General features: G+C 45.7%; 1 protein-coding gene across 3 annotated transcripts; it reads left to right on the top strand.

Moving 5' to 3' along the window:
* The first annotated feature begins 3,581 nt into the window (after positions 1-3,581).
* Positions 3,582-20,293, top strand: LOC133374701 (RNA-binding protein 4B-like). Of its 3 annotated transcripts, none has more exons than XM_061605878.1 (4): positions 3,582-3,842; positions 11,266-11,688; positions 16,269-16,926; positions 19,697-19,785. In XM_061605878.1, exons 2-3 carry the CDS (start codon positions 11,277-11,279, stop codon positions 16,916-16,918), a joined length of 1,062 nt encoding a protein of 353 aa, XP_061461862.1. In that variant the 5' UTR covers positions 3,582-3,842; positions 11,266-11,276; the 3' UTR covers positions 16,919-16,926; positions 19,697-19,785. The 3 variants fall into 3 exon arrangements, with proteins under 3 accessions (XP_061461862.1, XP_061461861.1, XP_061461863.1); XM_061605877.1 differs by having other exon boundaries at positions 3,582-3,861; XM_061605879.1 differs by lacking the exon at positions 16,269-16,926 and having other exon boundaries at positions 3,605-3,861; positions 19,697-20,293.
* Positions 20,294-22,720: the final 2,427 nt, after the last annotated feature.

The raw sequence follows: 22,720 nt of genomic DNA, 5'->3' as shown, positions 1-22,720 counted from the left end.
GTAGCCGGCCTGTTTTGTTCCTGCCCCTGTGTGATGCGTCCTTCCCTGGGTCTCCCTGTCAGGTTCCTACCTGCGCGTGGTTACTGCCTGTCTCTAGGCACCACCAGGGACTCCACCAGTCCGGACCGCACTCTCTTATGGTTTACCTATCCGCTCTAGCACAGATCTCAACAGATCCCCCTGCTAGGCAACCACCAGTAACGTCCCAATACTAGTATTCCCAGAGACTCTGAATACTGGTATTGTTATTCTCTTCCCCGCTGCCACCATTTGTTACAGTTCCCCTTCAGCCTTGGTCATTACCTTACCCTCCCTTCTGGTCTGTGAAACCCCAGCCAAGGATCAGGCCTTTGGTAAACCAAATTAAGTATTTATTACAGATAACAAAGCTAACAAGATTAACAAGGTTTCTTCTTAAGGCACATAAGCATATGGTTTTACTCAATACTAATTGAACTCCACCCCCCTCCTTCATCACTCTCTCCTGGCAAACAACTCTCTCAAACCCCACCAAGCAATCCACTCTTTCTCTTCCCCCCCCAGATTCCACAATTCACCACCTCGCATTCCCCAGATTTACCTGTCATCCTTTCATTTATACTGTCAGCCATCTTAAACATTCAGCCAATCATCAAGCATTCTACTGCCCATTCACTCCCCCTCCTCTTTCACCACTTACCATGTATACTCTAAACAACCAGCACTTACCATATATACACTAATATATAGGAACATCACACCCTGCCTGTTGCAATGGCAGCAAAATCTGAGCTTTTCTCTCTGCACTAAAAGACAAATAGGCTGCACGGGGCCTTCAGCTTGGTAAGTTGCCTTTTAAAAGGCATGCAGCTGCCTGTTGAGCCAAAATATAGCTGGGTAAAGCTTTCCTCAGCACAGATTCCATGTTGGGAAAAGCGAACTCTTCACAAAAAGGCACTGTGCAGGGCCTGCGGCTGAAACTGGCATTGTCACAAGCCTGTTGGCCCTGTTGCTGCTGTTCTTACTGTTGCCATCTATAGACCTCGAGGGCTCCTTCGTCTGCCCTTTCACCCTGTGGAGCAGCGATGACTGAGTCCAGAGGGAGAGAGTGCAGGGAGGATACACACTGAGGGCTTCCTCTCCAGGAGGCTCCCTGGAAAATTGCTGCCAGTCAGTGTTCACAATACTGAGCTGGATGGGAGGAGCCAATGGTGTAAGGCTGCTGCCCACGTTGAAAACCCTCTGCTGGAAGTGTGCAAATTTAGAGCCATCATTTGGGTTGTTTATATATGTGCAGAAAGAAGGGGACGCGTGTGAACACAAAAAGAGACATCCCAAAACACCCAGCCTTCCTCTAGGCCGGTAGTCCAAAGGCAAAGGTCACACCCCTGGCTCCTGCAATAGCTTCCTTAAAGGCCGGCATCCTTTTTTTTTTTAACCTGGCAGGGCTTTTGTGTCTTTCAATAGCTGTAGCATGTTTCGCAGAAGAGGAGCCCTCCTAAGCGAGAGGCCAAGAGCCCATCTCTTCTGGTATCCTTTGCCCTATCAATGGCTTCTAGCCACGAAGGCTCTTATGTTCTGGCTCTGAATATCAGATGTGGGGAATCGCAGGTTGCTGTTGTGCTCACAGTGGTGGCTTGTGTGCATTGAGACTGGTGGGGCAGAATGCAGGGAGCCCCAAAAGAAGGCGGAGCCAACTAACTCTAGTTCTTATTTATCTATTGTATTTGTATATCGCCCCATAGCCGAAGCTCTCTGGGCAGTTTACAGTACCTAAAAACATTAAAAACAAATATTCAAATTTAAAATACATCTTTTAAAAACAATTTAAAACGCAATTTAAACATTTTAAACAATTTAAAAACACATGCTAAAATGCCCGGGAGAAGAGGAAAGTCTTGACCTGGCGCCGAAAAGATAACAGTGATGGTGCCAGGCGCACCTTGTCAGAAAGATCATTCCATAATTGGGGGCCACCACTGAGAAGGCCCTCTCCCTTGTTGCCACCCTCCCAGCTTCCCTCGGAGTAGGCACCTGGAGGAGGGCCTTAGATGTTGAACGTAGTGCACGGGTGGGTTCATATCGGGAGAGGCGTTCCATCAGGTATTGTGGTCCCAAGCTGTGTAAGGCTTTATAGGTTAAAACCAGCACCTTGAATCGAGCTGGGAAACATACAGGCAGCCAATGCAAGCGGGTGAGAATCGGTTTTATATGTTTGGACCCCATCCACCTCCCTGTTGAGTTCTACAAGGGCAATACTGAGATTCAGGAGGAAGATGCTGACAGGTAGTGCTAATGCTGCCTGGACTGGTTGTAAGTAAAAAGGTAGACTGGTGGGGAGCTGGTTGAGGCTGGTGGAGCAGTGTCCCACTTGACCTAATGGGCCAGCCTCCACTGTGTGCTCGGGTCCTGCTTGGGGGCCTCCCATGGAGGCATCTGGTTGGCGGCTGTGAGAAACAGGAGGCTGGACTAGAGGGGCCTTTGGCCTGATCTAGCAAGGCTTTTCTGATGTTCTTAACAGCAGCCAGGGAGACTCACAAGCAGGGTTGGAAGGCAACCGTCTCCCTTCATCTTATCTGTCTGTTAATTGATAGACGGCATTTATCAATGGAGGTTCCACTTGACTATCATAGTTCATAGCCTTCAGTAGGCCTCTGTGATGGGTCTGAAAGAAAAAGGTACAGCCCCCTTTGGACATGTCTTGTGTGGCAAGCTCTGTTGCCTTTGACATACTGCATCTGCCCACTGGAAAAAGCTTTACCTGCTGGATTTCTGCCCACACTCTAGCTGTTAAAAAAAGAATCAGCTGAAAAGTAAAGAAAAGTTGCTGTGTTACTTCAGGGTACTTATTGAGCTCCCACCTAATTCTGACCATCAAAGTAGCCATGCGGTGTAGTGGTTAAGTGTCAGGACGTAAGGCTGGCGAGGCCAGGGTTCAAGTCACACTGAGGCATGACGTTCCCGCTGGGTGACTTTGGGCCAGTCGTTCTCGCTTGGCCTCCCGTACCTCGCAGGGTTGTTGTGAGAATAAAATGGAGGTGATGGGTCTGGGAGAAAATAAAACAAGTTATATATAGTGTTAATTACTGATTGGATGGATGGATAGAAAAATACTAATAAAGACGCTGAGAGAGACTCCTCTCTCCTGACCCCCTCCAGGAACGCTCTCCCTATCTCTTTTTGGAACACTCCATTCCTCCCTTACCAACCTCCTTGGAACAACCTAGTTCCCTCCCCCGTTTCTGAGCCCCCATGGTATAGTCCTCACCTCCCTTTCCTTAGACTACCGAACCATATTCACTTCTCTCCCCCCGCCTTTTCATGGCATCGCCCAGAAACGCTCCTCTCCCACACTCACGCGCCGACCGTTGAACAAAGCACACTCAGCCCCGCCTCACACCAAACGGAACGGGCCATTGTCTTCGTCCTCCCTGGACAGAGCTTGGAAAAGTTACTTTTTTAAACTACAACTCCCATCAGCCCCAGCTAGCATAGCCACTGGATTGGGCTGATGGGGGTTGTAGTTCAAAAAAAGTAACTTTTCCAAGCTCTGTCCACCCCTGCAAATGGTACGACCCTACTCTCGATCGGAAGAGAGAGCCTGGATGAGCCGACGTGGGCGGGGAAAATATTGGGTGTTGCCTTCCTCAAGAAGCTGGGAGACACCCCGCTCTGCTTTTTTTTTTTTGTCGTCAAAGCGAGTTTCTATTGGCTAGGTTTCCTTGAGCGACTGTCACCCCTGCCCATTCATCGCGCGCGGCGGCTCCTCACGGGACCAGTTAGGAGACAATCGTTAGGAGGAGGTGGAGATATTTTTTTTCCGTTGTTCCTGCCGCCATTTTGTGCTGTGGGCTGCTGCTGAGGTGCGTGGCGGGGAAAGGGGTAAGATGCGCTTCTGGGCTGAGGTGTAAAGGGGGCGCGTTTAGGTGGGCTTGTTTGTGGGCGGGGGGCGGTTGTTGTCCCCTCCTTGTTCACATTATTGATCCTGTGTTTTTAAATAATGTTGATAATATTGTGCGTGTTACAAGTCTATATTATATATTGCAAGATAATACTGATAATTATCATTAATAATTCTTTTATGTTAAAATAATTCTGACACTTTACCTTTTTTTAAAAAAATCTAAGAGCAGCGTACAACTGAAAAGTATTAAAGCATTACAAAATATCAAAATGAAACGTTACGATTGTAATGTTAAATTTAAATAAAGCATTAAATGAAGCGTTACAAGATATCAAACATTGAAGTTCAAATGTTATTTTAACAATAGTAATATATTGGGACGAATATATTATTATAATTCTGTTATATGTTGATATGTGTTATTTATTAACTGCATATGCCACCCAATAACAAAGTTGTCTGGGTGGCTTATACTAAAAAAGTAGAATCTAAAAAATATAAGCCCAGCAGTAATATTGAGAAATGTATCATCAGTATCATCTTTTCAATTTTATGAAAATTGATATTAATATACTATTAGTTCTAATAACAAAAATCCTGTCAATATTATCCAGTTGTTATAAGTCTTCAACTTGATTACGACTTATGGGGCTCCCTATGAATCTTTTTTGGATGCATTCATAGGGTTTTCATGGTAAGAGGTATTCAGAGGTGGTTTCCCATTGCCTTCCTCTAAGCCTACAGCACCCAGTATTCCCAGGTGATCTCCCATCCAAGTACTAACCAGGCCTGACCCTTACATAATATGCTATATATTGTTGGCATAATATCCTAATAATAATAAGCATATGTGTCGTTCATGAAGTACTGGTATGCTCTGTTAGAATTAATATATCGCAGAGTAACTAGAAATATATTACTTTACCAGCATTTGTATTAGTAGTTTATTAATAGTGGTATTGATGTATTTCTGCCCAGAAGGTCCCAGAATGAGATTACAGCCTATAAAAGCAAAATACAATGAAAATAACTTCCATCATTCATAGCCCAAGTAATTCCATGCAACACATTACAGCATGGGTGGGGAAGCCTTTTGGCTCCATGGGCCAGATCCTTATCAGGCTGTGCCTTGCATTCCAAATTCCATAGGTGGGCAGTCTCGCTCACCACTCACTCAGGTGATGTCATAATGATGTCATGTGTTTGATAAGTGGGTGTCCCTGCCCACCTGTCAAAATCTCTTGTGCTTCATTTTTAAGTCTCTGTGATTTGGGACTTAAAGGGGGAGTGGGAAGAGACTTGCAAACGCCTCTTCCAAGTTGGAGAATTGCAAGGAAAGCACGGGGAAAGGAAAGACTTGGAAGAGGCTTTAAGACAGTCCCTGTGCTCCCATGCAGGGGCCGTCTTAAAGCCTTTGCAAAAGCCTGTAGCTTGCTTGCATGTGCAAGCTGCTTCAAAGGGCTGGTGAACGGGGATGAATTCCTTCTGCCTTGACTGCATGATCTTGTTCCCTGATGGGAACAGGTTCACTCAGCCAAGGCAGGATTAAACCCTGCCCCCCTGACATCCCTAGCGATTTTCAATGGCCATGGTAAAAGAAGTGTGTCTTCAGCAGTTGATGGTAAAGAGCTGGTGCCAGACGCATGAACCACAGGAAGTGCTTGAGACAGCTTGCAAAATAATGGTTTTGTTCATAATTATCATTGTTGTGATTTATCATATGCTGAGAGCCAGTGTGGTGTAGAGGTTAAGGTGTTGGACTACGACCTGGGAAACCAGGGATTCGAATCCCCACACAGCCATGAAGCTCGCTGCCTCTCAGCTTACCATGAAAACCCTATTCATAGAGTCGCCATAAGTCGGAATTGACTTGAAGGCAGTCCGTTTCAATTTTTTTTATATTATCATTGTTGTGATTTATCATAGCTTCTACTATTTGCATCACTGCCACTCTGTACATGCTAGGAATGGAAACGTCTGTCAGTTTTGGTTCTCAGTTTCTCATTCATTTGTGCAGCAATATGCCATTTTTTAAAAAAACAGTATTTTTGTGCAAGTATCTCCTAATAAACACATTTTTGTAGGCAGTTTTGACTAATGTACACATTTTTGCAAGCATTTTTTGGTCATATAATGCATTACTGTATGTTATTTTCTCTCATGCATTTTTATGCCCATTTTCCCCTAACACATGCATTTTTGTAAACATTGGCTGGTTGGCAAACTGCATTGCAGAATTCTAATAAGTGTGAATTTCAAAGGACGGCTGTGCATTGGGTCTCGTATTGTTTCAGAAAGTGAGAATGTGATAGATTCAGCTTCAAATGCAAAGTGAATCGAATTTTTCACCCATCCTTGGTACACACCAATTTACAAAGTCTAAGTGTAAAGCAAGGGCCTCGGGAGGTTCCTTGTCCCCAAGAAGTGTATTATTATGGGTTATACCCTATATTTCAATTAAATTAACAGGACATGGTATAAAATCTTTACAAGCTATAAATTTAAGGGGCTTGAAATCACCCCCTTCAGATTTTACATATGAAACTTTAGCTAGCTTGACAAAGTTGTGAGGAAGAAGAAAGCAAGCAAGTTATTACCTGACAATTAAAAATAAATATTGGTAATGAGAATTTGATTTGCCTTCTGCTGTATGATTCCTAATTTAGATGTGAACTGCTTAAAGGATCTTGCTAAACCTAAGCACTGTATTTTAGCGTAATCTTCTAAGTGCAGTCCACGTTCCTTTCTGAAGGTTTGTATGGCAAAGTTCAAGGTATGCTCACGACTTTTATCCTTTAAAAGTTGGGGAGCCTTTTGCCCTCTGGATGTTGCTGGACTACAGTGCCCATCAACCCCAGCAAGCATGGCCAGTGGCCAGGGATGATGGGAGTTGTAACTGAGCAATGCCTGGAGGGCCAAAAGTTCCCCACACCTGATGTAAATGTTGTGTATTGTGTTCCTCCTATTGCAAAGAGCACGTGGGAGTGAGGATCCAGTTCTAATTGGGACTGTGGTAGGGGGAAAAGATTAAAGGTGGAGGCCCTGGTTGCACTGCAGAATAGTGAGACGGAGAGGGTTCTCGGCTGAGTTGCTGCATAGGGTCCACTAATTCTCAAAGGACCTGCGATCAATGAAAGGGGCTGGATGATGGCTAGAACGTAAGTGCTGCAAGTCCCTCAGTGAACATGAGCAAACACTGGTAAGAGTGCATGCTCACCCCTACCATTTGGTGGTGATGTCAGCGAAGAAAGCTCACTAATTCCCCACCATTGCACTCTCAAAATAGACATCTGGCAGAGCTGTTTTGGGTGGCTCGAGATCTGGCAAGCCCCCACCTCCCATGAGGGGGAAATAGGTTCCATTGGAGGTCTGTTGTGGCATTTTAAATACAAAATCACTTGCATTTGTCCTGGCTTGGCCCAAGCTGGATAGATGGGATCAATTTCAGCTGTTGTGGCCCAATGACATGGGCAAGATATTTGAAGGAGTTTGACCTACCACCTGTAATCTTGATCCTTGCCCATCCTGGCTTATACAATCTAGTTGAAGGGGGTTGACTTCAACTGAGTCCAGGCTGTGGTGAGTACTTAAATGAGAGAGAAGGTTGTGCTGTGCTAGCTGGCTTGAGAGAGGCATTGGTACTCCCACTCCTCAAGAAGCTCTCTTTAGGCTCAGAAATGTGTGACAGCTGTCACCCATTCACAAATATCCCCTTTTGGGGCAAGGTGTTCTAGGAGGTGGTAGCTATTCATCTTCAGGTGTGTTTGGAGGAAGCTGATTATCAAGACTTAAGCTGTGAGCAAAGTGTTTCCATTGGCTGAGTCTGGAGGGGCAACAGTTTGATTTGCTGATCAGTTGTGAAATCGATGTAAAGCTTAATTTGAAAAAAATGCACTCGAGCTGATCCCACCAGGCTTTACAGTAAAAGAAGTGGGTTTTAGCTAGTGTTGTGTACCCCCATTTTCAGAATGGAGAGATGGAGATGCACTGGAACCAGCAGAACTCTAATCTCAGTCCATCTTTAGGCCTAGTTTGGGCATAGAGACAGTTTTGGTCACCCTGATTATTTGTATTGGGAGAGGGATTTGGAGGGAGGGTGCCCCTGTTGAGTCTCTTTGATCACTTAACAGCTTTTGATACCATCGACCACGGTATCCTCCTGGGCCAGCTCTGTGAGTTGGGAGTTAGAGGCACTGTTGTGCAGTGGCACCTCCCCTTCTTGTGGGGTTGGCCCTATGGTGATCGTGCTGTGGGTTCTGTCGGGATTCATTCTGTCTCCCATGCTGTTTAACGTCCATATGAAGCTGTTAAGTACCATTATCAAGGGATTTATGGTGAAGTCATCAATACACTGATGATACTGAACTGTATGTCTCCTTGCTTTAGAATTAGGAGAATGTGTTTGGATGGTGAACTGATTTCTGGAGGAGGGGGTGATGGTGGTGGGCTGAATGGGGGCCACTGAGCTGAGACTGAATCCTGATAAGACAAGGTTCTGTGGCTTGCTGGCTTTTTGTATCTAGGAAGAAAGTTCACACCTTGCTTTGGAGGAGATTGCACTCTCCTTAAAAGATCAAGTATGTAGTCTGGGGGTACTCCTGGATTCCACCTTATGCTGGAGGCTCAAGTAACCACAGTGTCACAGAGTGCCTATTGCCATTGAGACCTAATTAGCCAGCTATGGCCTTTCCTGGACAGGGATCGCCTGGCTACTGTAACCCATGTCCTGGTAACTTCCCAGATTGACTACTGGTAAGCACACTATGTGGGGCTAACCTTGATGGTTCAGAGACAGCCTTTGGGTCAAAATGCTACAGTGTGGAGATTAATGGGGGTGTTGCCCTTGAAGTATATAAAACTGCTCCTGAAATTGTATTTATCAGATCAGAAATTTGTATGTTAGGTTTAGATATGTTATATTTCTTTTGATGTAACCCATCCTGCAACCTTAGAGTGAAGGGCAGCATATAAATCTCAATAATAAGGCCCCTCTCCCACCACACTACAGTCATGATCCAGCCCCCATCACTGATGTTGACTATTTCATTAAAGATGTCTGTGTAATGCCAAAATTATGTCACATCTGGATTGGCCTTAAAGTTAAACTACATTTATGCTGCAGGCTCATTGAACTTAATGGGCTTTCTTCTGAGTAGATCTACATAGGACTGCACTGTTCGTTTACAACCTAAATTTGAGAGTGAGGAGAACATGGGGGTGGGAAGGTGGGGGTAAGCAGGTAGCAAATGCCATTAAATGCATGTACAGGAATACCTCGCATTAACGTACTCAATGGGACCAGAGCGAGTACGTAAACCAAAAATGTCCTTAAAGTGAAGCACTACCTTTTAAAACCTTTTTAAACCTTTTTTACCTCTCTTTCATGCGGAGCCTCAAAGCCCCGCGCTAAAGCCTCTGCTGCTGTGCTGCCGCGCCTCTCAGCTGATCGCAATCGCGCCTCCCAGCTGATTTGCGGTAGCACCATCGCGTCTATTTCCACCCCCATGCACCGTTAAGTGTCCGTAAGCATGAAGCAAGCATATGTAAACGGGCATGGTGGAGTATGGAGTATGTCCGTAAAAGCGAGTATACTTTAAGTGAAGGTCCATATAGCGGGGTATTCCTGTGCTTACATTTTATTTATTTTATTTTATTAGTAGAAGTTTATATCCTGCCTTTTCACACCATCAATAGAAAACTTGAAGTGGCTTGCAATATAAAAATATTTGCCCCAATTTTTTTTTCAAGTTAAACGACAGGAGATAAGAAGCAGTATCAAGCTTGGTTACATTTGGGGTGTTAAGGGTGAGGGGAGTTAAGCCAAAGGCCATGGGGAACAGATTTTTTTTAAAGGAATTTGAATGTAGAGAAAGGTAGTGCCATCTGCTCTAGAAATGTAAAAACAAAAAACCCCAGAGCAGCACCAACATAAAAAGCTCCATTTCAGTAACAGTAGCAGTTCAATAAACCAGACCAACCTTAATCTCCAAAGACCTTTCTTTGAGGGTTTCTCCCACAAAGGTTAGGAGAGATGGCTATCTCTCTGTCTAATATAATTCCATAACCTTGGGGACAGAACCTGTACGTCTCAAAAGGTTTTTTGATCTTCTGCTTCTGTTCAGCAGATCTGTAGGGGAAGCTTTTCTTGGCCTAGAGATATGAGATAGAGAAATTTAGGAAGTGACTATTTCCCCACGCCATGCTGCTTGCTAAAGGCACAGATATAGAACCTCAAAAAAGGGAGTGGTGGTGGCAGCCCTTATGATAGCCAGAGCCTCAGGCCTTTACTTTCCTATGTTGCTGAGTGAGAGGGTAATGCAACTTTGGATCTTGCTTCTACTGAGACTATAAACTTAATTCAAACATGATTGTGAGCTGCTTTGAAGATCTAAGTGCTGGAGAGCTGGATGTAGATCTATTTAATAGGTAAATCTTCCAAGAAAAACAGTTGGTGGTGTATGAAATGGATTACTGGGTTTTGGATGTAGGAAATCCAGGTTCAGATCCCTTTAGGTGTTATCCTCTGCTCAATCATTTATTGTTGTTGCAAATGTGACTGGCAGGGCTGTGGAGTTGGTACGCGAGACCTTCGACTCTGACTCCTCTATTTTTCTACTGTCCGACTCCAACTCCTTCATAAATGGCAAATGTATATTAAGTAGTAATAACACATTTACTGTAGTAAAATGGTAGCACAAGGCATTTCATCACCACCACGTGAATCCAGAGCTTGGAAAAGTTACTTTTTTGAACTACAACTCCCACGAGCCCAATCCCTGGGGCTGATGGGAGTTGTAGTTTAAAAAAGTAACGTTTACTTTTCCAAGCTCTGGATTCACATGGTGGTGATGAAATGCCTCGTGCTACCATTTTACTACAGTAAATTTGTTATTACTAGTTAATATACATTTGCCATTTATGAAGGAGTTGGAGTCTGAGTCGGTACATTTCTACTGACTCCGACTCCACCCAAAATTGCTCCCGACTCCACAGCCCTGGTAACTGGAAAGAAACATCAGCTGACATTAACAACAAAAGTATTCCATTGATCCTGACTTAATCATATAAACTGTTTTTATTATTATTTAACTTTATATCCCATCCTCTCTCCCAGAGAAGCCCAAGGTGGCAAACACGTCAGCCTTAACACAATACAGTAAAAACAAAGCAACACATCTGAGAACATTTAGGCAGTCACTGTGTCATGTGGAGGAGAGTGAAGCTGTGCCTGTCTTCTGTGAAATTCATGCAGTGATCTTGATGTGGGGACTTGTTCTTGGATTGGTGAATCCTAGTTTAGTTTTGTTCCTTCACCGAAGTGTCTTAATACTATTTGCCTTCGTTTGCTCAAACACAGCCTTTTCCTTTGTCCCCACGCTCAGCTCTGTCCACCATGGTGAAGCTTTTTATTGGCAACCTTCCCCGGGAGGCCACAGAGCAGGAGATCCGCTCCCTTTTTGAGCAGTATGGGAGGGTTCTGGAATGCGACATCATCAAGAACTATGGGTTTGTGCACATCGAGGACAAGACCGCGGCTGAGGACGCCATCCGCAACCTGCACCATTACAAGCTGCACGGCGTCTGCATCAACGTGGAGGCCAGTAAGAACAAGAGCAAGGCTTCCACCAAGCTGCACGTGGGCAACATCAGCCCCGGCTGCACCAACCTAGAGCTGCGGACCAAGTTTGAGGAATACGGCTCCGTGCTCGAGTGCGACATTGTTAAGGATTATGCGTTTGTGCACATGGAGAGAGCAGAAGACGCTGTGGAGGCCATCAGGGGCCTCGACAACACAGAATTCCAAGGTGGGAAAGGGGGAGCTGTGTGAGCCCCTCCGCTGCTTTGCCTCTTCTGGGGGGTTGGCTTCAATAAGGGGGCCAAACTTCTTCAGCTGTGTTCAGCAGCTAGTAGGGCTGTCTGCAGGCTAGTTCTTAATTTTTGGTTATCCTGGCTTCTAACCAATTATTTTGCTAGTTAAAAGATACAATTTCAGTACATTTACACGTTTCAGCGTTTCAACAAAATGCCTTGTTTGAGAATCCCGAAAGGGGGCGCTTCTTTTCATGTCAGAGCTTTAACACTGCTTGTTAAAAAAATGTGTTTTCATCCAAATTTGGGAGCATAGGCCATTGTGGAAATACACTGGAACCAAAATACCTTCAGATATAAGACTAAGAGCCATGGATTTGATAAAATTCCAGAAAGTTGTCTTTAAAAAAAATTGATTTCAACTGAGCACTGCCAGTGTATTAAAAGAAAAACTTCCAAAAGTATCCTTCTCCCTCCCAAAAAAATCATTTTCTAACTTTGCAGCCAAACTATGAAAAAGACTTTTAAGCTTCTTTTGCATCAAGTTCAGAACAGCAAGGAAGAAGGAAGTATTTGTGTGTCATTTCTGTGTCCTTAGCCCTGTTAGCCAAATAGTGTTTGTGGGTGTTCAGTATGTATTTAACATGTTCGTTAAATGGTTATTGATTAAATTGATATAAGCATGCAGCACTGGCAGCCAAAGATTGGCTCAAATCAGTGTGATACTGATTTGACCAACCTACTCAGTCTTTTGGCCTTACATAATATAGGACACAATTGTAACCCCCCAGCTCTATTACCTGCCTGTCACTTCTCTGTCAGCAAGAAGATCCTTTAAAACAGGCTGGATCTCTGGATGTTGCTGAACTACAACTCCCATCATCCCTGGGTGTTGGTCATGCTGGAGTTAATGGGAACTGTAGTTTAGCAACATCTAGGGGTCAAAGGTTCCTCACCCCTGCTTTCAAAAAATAAAACTCTTGTCCCTCTTGTCTTTCTCCCCCCCACCAATGCCTCTGCCATCTAGCCATCAGTTGTCCTTCTTTCTCAGCCCAGTGCTTGTCCTTCCCTCTTGATCTTGATTCCTTTGTCCAATTTACTCCTGTGCTCCCTGTATTTTCTACTTCCCAACCTTCTTACTGTGATTTCCCCCCTCTCCATCCCCTCTCTCTATTGCTGATAGCATGTGGTTTCTCCTTCCCAAGCCCTGCATGAGATTTCTTTTAGCTAAACTGACATTTTACTTCTCTCTTTCAAGCTGCAGTGTTTGTCAACATTCTGATGTTAATAACTAGGAAGCTGAACTGCTGGAATGTTAGATCCAAGGCATTACAGCAAATGTGACAGTAGCTAGTGGGAAGATGCAGGAAGTCGAAACCAATTTTTTTCATTTGTTATATATTATAGTAATTTATTTTTCCTATTCCAATAATTTATTTTTAAAATTGTTTACATTTGGGGAGGTTGGAGAGAGATGTAAACCTAATGTTGAGGAAGTTGAACATCTGAGCAGTTCTTTAGTCAATTACTAAAATTCTTCAGTGCAGATGTTTGTAAAAATGGGTTAACAAAACTAACTTTCCCAAACTTGAGCTTCATCCTGGGGAAAATCTAAAATATTCCTCACTGAAGTTGAATACCTTCCAAGTGAGAATTACAGTGGCAATCCGTTGAAGTTCTCCCCCTTCCAAAACAAAACACCCAAGGTTTATGATTAACAATGCACAGTTTTTTTTTTCTTTCTCCTTTTAGCTTGTCTGGAAGATGGTTAGAATCTAGCTATATCAAGATGGGTAGGTAAAATGCAGCTCTGTATATAAAGGGAGATATTTCTAGGGAATGGTCATTGGTAGGACTGTAAGTCAGGTGGGCAAAGGCCTGGTTAGTTTGAAATGGTTAATTTGAAATGGTTTGGCAGAACTGTATTCATGGTGGGGAGAACCCAAGTAGAGTTAAGAGAAATAAATATATGCTAAAGTGGGCCATAATATTCATTACCTATTAAGCACCCATACAGATCAAGAAAGTCTCTACCTTTCCAATCCAACTGTTGTTTGAACATCTTAGAAGGTGCAGACCAACACCCATTGTGTGTTTGCTTGTTTTCATCTCCCAGTTTGTGGCCAGCACTTTGGGGCAAGGAATTGCCACTTGCGTTCCTTTTGGCTCCACAGAGTTCCCTGCTGCACAATAGAGCAATTGTATATATGGTCTTGGACTCTGTGCTGAAGACTCCATGCAACAAAATTCGGCCACTGTAGCTACCATACCGGTGAGGTGCGTTTCTCTGTACCAATGGTACTTTGCTCACAATCACTGAAGACTGTCCGGCTAGTAACAAATACTGATTATTGATGAATTCCAAGAGAGTAACTGGGTAGTAGCGAAGAAAAGGTACATATTGCCTGACCAAGAGGTGATTTTGGCAGGCACAAGTGATGATGCAAGAGATGAGAGAAGCTTCTGCTGAAATTCCTTCTTCAGTGGTGTTACTCAATTAAAAGTGGGGTAGGCCAGTCGGGTGAGCAGTGCCTGTCCTGTTCACACAGCTTTTAAAGGCAAAGGATCCCGTCTGCCTCTGTAGTTGGTTGGCCCTGTTTGGAGGTGGGAGGCAAAGTACAGTGGAGGAGAAACCTCACAAAGTGAGATCAGGAATGCAGAAACTTCCCCAGTAGCCAAGGTGCAGAACACGAACTCATTTACTGTTGCCTAAACAGTTTCTGGAGCACCAAATGGGAGGTGTGGGAAGGAGTAATTTGAACAGTGCCAGCATCTCCTTGGAATCAAATCACCTGCTGTTATGCAACCTTCTCCGTTGATAAAAGTGGGTGAGGTTGGGAAGAGAACTTGGGGAGCTGACCACATACACTCCCAGGATCACCTGCCCCCTTGCTGTCTAGGAGCAGAAGGAGCTGCTGAGTTGTGCTTGAAACCCCCCGGGGCAAGACAGGCCTTCTCCTCTCATGATGAGAATGCTGGGGTTGCTTGAGCTTTCCCTGCACCCAGGGAAGGGCTGGCATAAATGGGGGTTGAAAGGACAAAGGTCTTGGGGCAGGTGTGCAGGGGCTTCATGCAGAAGAACATCCCTGCTGTATCAGACCCACATGCTGTGTCCCCTTGTGGCCAACCAGCTGCCTGCGGGAAATCCTTGGGCAGGCCCGGAGCCTTCCCCTGCTCGTGCTTCCCAGCGACTTGTATTCAGAGGCCTGCTGCTGCTGATCCTGGAGGTAGCACACTGCCATAGTTACTAGTAGCCGTTGATAGCCGTATTGATGCATGTGGTGCAAGTTGGCGGGGGTTGAACTTCGACCCTTTCCTCTGCTGAAATACGAGGCGCCTTCCAACACGATGGCACAGACCCTAAACATTTTTCTCAATGAAACGGTGGGCTAGGCTAGCCTGATGAGCAGCACCTGTCCTTCATAGCGTGGTGGGATGCTGTCAGCCCCTGTGAAGAGTAAGAGCATAAGGCCGGTGGCAGCAGAAAGAAGACGACTCAGCTGTCCTTGCGAGTCTTATTCCATGCTGTGTTTGGCTACCTGTTGGCTAAGTGTAGAACATTCATATGTGGTGCATGTGTAGTTCTGGTCAGGCCTGAGGAAATGGGTGGTCTTCTTTATGACTTCCATAAGGGGTTGTTGTCCGTCTTCTCTCTTCTGCTCCCCCCTTCCTGATGTCCAACAGCCTCTATGGCTTCTTCCATTTAGCTGCTGAGCTGGTAGTTTCTCTGAGCATAAAAAATGCTGCCTGGAGTAGAGACGAGGCCATAGTCAGGAATCGCAATTGTCTTGAAAGTCTAGGGAAGCTTTATCCTGCAATATCCCTCTGAGCAGAATAAATGGATTTCAGTGACCTAGTTCTGTGCAAGTTCTGCTTGGCATCAGTGACAGGTTTGGGACGGTGCTGTTGACTGTGGAAAAAGGGAGAGGCAAGGAAGAATGGGTCAGGAGTGTCAGAACTGAATTCAGTGTGAGACCAGATCTGAAAAAATTCTCCAGAGCTTTTCAGAACCTTTAGCATACGTTGCCCAGCCTCTGTAAGCATTATTTCACTGTAAGGATTGCAAATGTTATATTTTCAGCACAATAACGGCAGCTGTTTTGGATAACACACTGGAAAGTCATATGTTACCAGATGCAGCCATACTGTAACCTAGTGCCAAGTTTTTGAACCAAAGATTCCTGGGATCTGCTTGCTCATTTCTGCTTTGCCATAGTATTCTCCAGGCCTGCAGAAATATTTCTGTGTTTTTGCAGCCAGCAGCCTATTTAAGGATTGAATGAAATATTTCATATTCCTAAGCAGGCTGGAACAACTCTCCTGTTGTATGCTTTGTTTGTCAGGTGACTTGGCTAGCTGTTCCAAGTCAGAAGACGCAGGATCCCACCTTTCCTGCTGCAGGGGGCAACTGGTCCCAGACACGGTGCTTGGTTTGCCTCTTGTACTGTTAGCTGTGGCAGGTTGGGCCAGCTCGTTGCCCTGAGCTTTTTAAAAAACATCTGACCTGCTGTGCTTTTGCTTTGAACTGTTTTTAACAAATCTTTATAGCTGCCCTTCTTGCGTCTGTTTCTTCAAGGCAAACGAATGCGCGTGCAGTTGTCCACCAGCCGGCTCAGGACCGCACCCGGGATGGGAGACAAGAGTGGCTGCTACCGGTGTGGGAAGGAGGGTCACTGGTCTAAAGAGTGCCCGGTAGATCGCACGGGGCAAGTGCCCGAGTTGACCGAAACTTATAGCGAGCAATACGGAATGGTGCGCACCCCCTACCCTACGGGCTATGGGGAACCCGTGTATTACGATGACCCTTATGGAATGGTGGACTACTATAAACGGTATCGCGCGAGGTCCGCCGCGGCGTATGGGGCTTCTGCATACGACGCTTATGCGGAGCACACCATGGCCCAGTATTCCCAGTACGCCCAGTACTCACAAACCACAGCCATGGCCAATCGCCTCTCTACTGCCTTAGAGCCCTACGAGAGGGCCTTGCTGCCTGCCTCGGGAACTGCAGCAGCGGTAGCTGCCGCTGCTGTGGCCGCGACTTCCTCCTTTTACACCCGGGATAGAAGCCCTCTGCGTCGCTCTGCAGCTGCGGCTTCCACCGTCGGAGATGTGTACGGATATGAGCGTGTTCAGCTGTCTCCCGTCCCGCGATCCTCCCTCTACGATGTCCAGCGGTTCGGGCGGGATGCAGGCGCGGACAGGTTGCGATACTCCGCGTATTAAGTCTGGAGGTGAGAGCGTTTTTTTCCTGAGTCGCTTGGAGGAGGGGGATGGCGCCTTGGTGTGGCTGGTGAGACTTGGGAAAGTGGCCTGCTGGGTGTGTCTTGAGGGATACCTTCTGGTATCTGCTGTGCTGTGGGTCTCATAGCGGTTAGCAGCAGCATAGGCCTAGCACTTAGGATGTCCGGAGCAAGCGATGCTGCTGGGTGTGGGAGGTGTAGTTCGGACCACTGTCACCAGCCAGGGAAGAGAGGGAGAGGCTGCTGTTCTTTAGGGATTTGCTGCAGAGTTGGACTCAGGGATACTTTCTCATGAGAAGAATAGGCTCCACTCTGCTTCTTTTAAAATCTGCCCTGGCCTGTCAGTTTCTCCCCCAATCCAGGTGCTTCAGTTGCTTTCCTGCTGTTGCCATTGGCCTGCAGATGCTCACAGGGCTGCCACCATCCCATTTCCCCCCCCCCCGCATATTACCTTGGTGTGTACCATACAGGCTGAAGTGCAGCAGCCACCCTGACTTATAGGAGACACGGCCTCCAGGTAACACTGCTCGGAGATGGGCCACAACACTTTAAGCATACGGAAGATGCCCCAGCCTTGTTTGAGCAACCTGTTGGGGGGGGGGTTCATTCACAAAGGGCCTATGAATTTTCAAAGATAGTCTGTTGAAGGTGCAGCTTCAACACCTCTTTACATTAAGAACAGCCATGCTGATTCAGGCCAAGATCCGTTTACGCCAGCCTGCTCCTTACATCAATGGCTACACAGGTGCGTCCCAAGCAGGGCATGAAGGTGATGTTGGGCTTTCTATGTCTGCCCAGCATTCCGAGTTGTCCGGCCTTGGTTCATGGAGATGGGCAGTGAGAAGGCATCCTTCTCCATGAATTTGATCTAATACTTTTTAAAAGCTGTATAAGCTAGTGGCCATCAGCACATCTTCTGACAGTAAATTCCTTCAGTTAATTAAGCGTTTTGGGAGGAACAACTCTGATTTCACTGTGTCATGAACCCACTGCTAATTGGTTTCAGTGGGTAACCCTGAATTCTAGTATTATGAGAATTTTCTCTCCGCTTTTTCCCACGCGGTTTGTAATTTTATAAACCCCTCTCCCTCCCATCTATTCCCCTTGTCTTCTTCCTAAAACAGTATCCAAAGGCTTTCTATCATAATGAAAGTGCTCCAACCCCTTAATTGCCCATTTTCTTTATTTCCTCCAGCTCTGCAATACCTTTTGAGGGATAGGATGGCCAGAACAATATACACCAGAGGTGCCCAAACTGTGATCTGTGATCTTCATTCAGGTGGTCCACAGCGTGTCTGTAAAAACACAGTTAAAACCCATACAGCATCTCGCACCGTGCGCTACAGTTGCTAGAGCAGGCAGAAAAATCATGAAGCAGTCCACCAAGGCCCTCGGCCATTTTCAAGTGGTCAGTGGGGGGAAAAGTTTGAGATCCGCTGATATACAGCATTGTGACCATGCCATAGATGCATAATAAGACACTTGTAATTAGAGTTGTTTCCTGCTCACCCCCCTCTTTCTCACTGTAACATTTTAATTGAGCTTTCTGCCACACACATACCCAACTCTCCTTGTGGGTAGTCACAGCCAGATCCCAGCAGCATGCAGATTTTTAAAAAATATATATAAAATATACATATAGTCATCTGAAGGTTAGGTTGAATTGTCTGTAGCTGAGAAGTCTTGCAGTTGAGAAGTCTCACAGGTGTGTTTTGCCTGCAACCACCTGTAACGACAGCAAATGCCATCTTTTACTCTTTGTCAGGTATGCACAGCATGATTGCCTGAGGCTCCTCGGTAGGCTGCCAGAATGGGTTTGGCCTGGGCAGTCCTCACGCGAGCCAGAGTCCCCCACTGCTGGCACAGGTCACTGGTAGAACACATGCTTTGAGTGCAGGAGGTCCAAAGCGCAATCTCCAGCAAAAAGGATTAGGTAACTCGTGATGGGGAAACCCCTTCTCTGTGTGAGACCCTGGAGACTTCCTGACGGTCAGACTAGACAACGGGGTGCTAGATAGACAAGCAGTCTGCCCTCAGATAAGGCAGCTTGTTCTGGCAAGAGAGCATCGCTCGCTAGTGGAGCATGGAGCTTGCATGCAGAAGGTCCCAGCTTCAGTCCCTGACATCTCCTGTTAAAAGGACCTCTGGCTTGGGAGGCAGTGCCAGTTGCCGGTCGGCGTTGAGAGAAGGCAGCCTTAGTTCTGCTTCAGGCATGGATTGTGAACTAATGTAGCATGGGCAGAAAAGTGCATTGGTTGCCCCAGGGTGCAGTGTTTGGCTTTTTAACCAGTTGTGCCTGCCTTTCAGGCTTATATGTCGCAATCATCTGATACCGGAACTAAAATTAGCAACCTGAGAATTGCCTATAAATGGGGAGGTTCTTTTGCTTTTTGAAATAGAATATTTTCATACAAATCTGGAAAGGTCTTCCCCATAGCTGTCTCCCCCCCCTCCTTTTGGCTGCCAGCCAAGGTGAGAGTCTCTGTTAACCACTGAGAACCATGGTAATGATTATCTTTCCAGAGCTATTTGTGAAATATAGTTCTGACAGTTTTCCCTTCTCTTCCTACGCCTGACGCCTGTTCCTCCCACCAGCCTCATACACACCTTTGCTGCCATTCAGATGTGTTGGGTGGGCATACACACACCATCCTTAGAAGTGAAGATCTTTGTGCTGGAATCCTGTGCAGCCTGTTTCTGGGTTTCCTCTAAGCAGAGATCCATCCTAGCCTTCAAATGAATTGTGTCTTTTATTTTTCAGGTAGGCTATTTGAGGGCTGGACGTCGGGTTCCTGTGGTACGTCCGTGACAGATCTGTGCCAGGCTTCACAATGTGTCGATTTGTGTTTAACATGGTCTCACTGATGGACATCTTGTGTCTCTTCAAAGTTTAGTGACAACTAACTTCCCTTTTTACAAACAAAAACAAAGCACTTTCCCAAGGACTTTTGGGGAGGGGGAATATTTGGGGGGGAGGAGGTGTTGGGGAAGTTTGACCAACAGCTGGCATTGTACCCTCCTCTCTGGCGAGGTAACATCTGTCTAGACCTGGGTTTCAAGCATAGGGTGGCACTAGGAGGAACAGGAGACAAATTCTCTTCCTTCTAGAGCCTGGTCCAAGCCACAACCTTCTGTCCCAGCTGAGTTTGTGTTTCTCTTCTTGTGGCTTAATTTTGGAAGTGAATAATCAGTACTTTTAAAAAAATAAACTATGAGAAGTCATTGTCATACTTGGTATTTTCCTGAGTTTATCCTCTCCTGTGGAGTCCTCCTTATCTTGATAATTAACCTGTGGCTTTTGTTTTCTGAAGTTTGACGAAACATTTTTCCTCCAGTAAAATAAAATATTTGTAACAGATTCCTGGAAACTTTTGTCTGCTGTGCTGTGGGCTAAAACAAGAACTGAAACTAGTTGTGAAACCCCTTTGCTATGTGTTCAAGCGAAGAGCATATCTTAAGACACCTTCTGAGCAAGCACCTCCTCTGCTCTCAGCCAGCTGTATAGTTCAGTCCCTTGCAAAGCTGGAGGTTGCTTTCTTTTTCCTTTCCTGAGTTGCTCTTTCACTTGGTTACTAAATATCTTAATTATTTTTTCAATTTTGAGTTGCACAAAAACAATTAACATCCAAAACCTAATGCTTTGATTTGGATCCCTGCATTGAGCAGGCGGTTGGACTTGATGGCCTTGTAGGCCCCTTCCAACTCTACTGTTCGATGATTCTATGATCCTTTCTGTAAGGGCCAAAAATGTGAATTAAACCTAGACAGATTCAGTGATGGCATGGGGGGGGGGGTATTTTATTTTTGGGTATCAGGCGCAGAACCCATGATTTCAGCCTCTTCTCGAGGCCAAGGGAAGGAGAGCTGGATTTCTAAAGAGCAACTCCTAACAGGTCTCTGGCATGGGTGTGCCCCTTCTTGATATTTTAGCCCAAGGAGATTTGAAGCCACCTGCTGTTCTTTCCTGACAGATCTGAAGAGTCTAGAGCAGCCTTTCCCAACCAGTGTGCCTCCAGATGTTGTTGGACCACAATTCCCATCTTTCCTGACCATTGGCAATGCTGGCTGAGGCTGAGTATCGTATTGAAACACCTCTGCCTCGCTCTCCTCTCTGCCTCTTTTTTAAAGCCCAGATTTGCCTAACATTACAGCCCATGCCTCTTTGAGCTCCTTGGAGGAAAAGGTAGGGCAGAAATGTAACGAAGCAGGGAGCTCCCTTTTATTTAGGGCCATAGGATTGCATACTAAGTGTAGTTTAGCATATGCCCAAAATGTTGCTTTGTAATGGGGTACAGCCTCTTGAGTTAATAAAGAGTGGTCCTCTGTCTTGAGTTAGCTATTTCCATTTCAGCCTAAAATTGGAAACGTGTGGGAGGATTTGCTTATTCCTTATTGGGATCACCCATCTCCGTTTATATCTGCCACTCCTTCACTTGGGAGAGACATTGCTGTAGTTTCAAATAGCAACCCCAAGGTGATCTCCGCACGCATGTTCCACCACCCTTTCTGCCTTCCACTTTTCTGTGTTGGGAAAGAAACCTGTCCAGAGTGTACAGCTAAAAAAAGTGTGCGGTTCTACCTGCTTTGTGTAATCGGTATTTCTGATCCTTGGGGTGTGCCTAGCATCTAACCATAGAGATGCTTTGGTGCTTGAGGCAGAAAATACTTTATGCATGTGCAGGAGCTACAGTTCCCCAGGAGGTTCAGTTGACTCCCACTGGAATGTATGGGCAATGCACAATAACACGGCTGTGCTCTTTTACCATTCCCCTTCATTTCAGTGGGGTTCATGCAGGAGAAATTGCTGATGACTTGTGTCCCATGGATCAGGACTGCTGAGGACACAGAATGCGCTGCCTCAAGCAAATTATGTTGTGGCACAGGAGGGCTGCCTTCAGAAGAACCAGCTTGACTGAGGGAAGAAGAATCAGCCAGCTTGGTGAGCTGTGCCAGGCATCTTCCAGGGATGGCCCCTCAGTCCTGCCACCAGGAGGGACTGGGCAGGACATTCTTGTCCCTCTGATAGGAGAGGAAATTGCTTCTTCAAGACAGTTACTTGTCTTTTCTGATTTACTACTTATTTCATTTCCCACGAGGCTAAAGCAGTTTGCATAATTTTTATGATTGGTTTAACCATTTTATATAAATTGCTTTGTGAGGTTTGCCTGAAAAGCAGCAGAGGACCTCTCCAGACGTTTTGGACTACTACTCCCCGTCAGCCTCAGCCAGCATGGGAAGACTGCAGTATAGAAACGCCTTAAGGCATAAATAGTCCATCTTGGTGGCCAGTTTTAATCTCAGGTGAAGAAATCCCTGCCCATCATTTTATCAGCTTCTATATAAATGCTGCAAATAAGTAGGACACAGGCAGAGCAGGCCAAGGTTTCTGGCTGGAAGAGGAAGAACGGACCTGTCATAAGCAGACTGGTATGTATAAAAATGATTCTCTGGATTCCAAGAGTTCTAGGGAAGAATGGGACCAAAATGGCATTCATACCACCCCCACAACTGGTCAGGGTCACTTTGCACTGCCTCCTACACAGGTCAGTCCATGTACTAGAGAGAACAATTGGGATGCCACCAGAATAAACCTCTTTGGTAGGTGACTCAAACAAGTAAGCCAAGTTAGATTTTATTGGGGGAGCAAGACAGTCTGACTTCAAGGAAAGTTGCTTTCTGGGTCCAAATATGGCACTTGTACCCTTGATGTCTGTTCATGGCAGCTTTTGATGTCCTAGCATAAGGTGAGACACATCACATCCTTTAGGAGTTGAGGGCAGATTCT

This window comes from Rhineura floridana, chromosome 22, assembly GCF_030035675.1.
Source record: "Rhineura floridana isolate rRhiFlo1 chromosome 22, rRhiFlo1.hap2, whole genome shotgun sequence".
NCBI classification, from domain to species: domain Eukaryota; kingdom Metazoa; phylum Chordata; class Lepidosauria; order Squamata; family Rhineuridae; genus Rhineura; species Rhineura floridana.
This window is presented reverse-complemented; position numbering and strand designations above follow the sequence as displayed.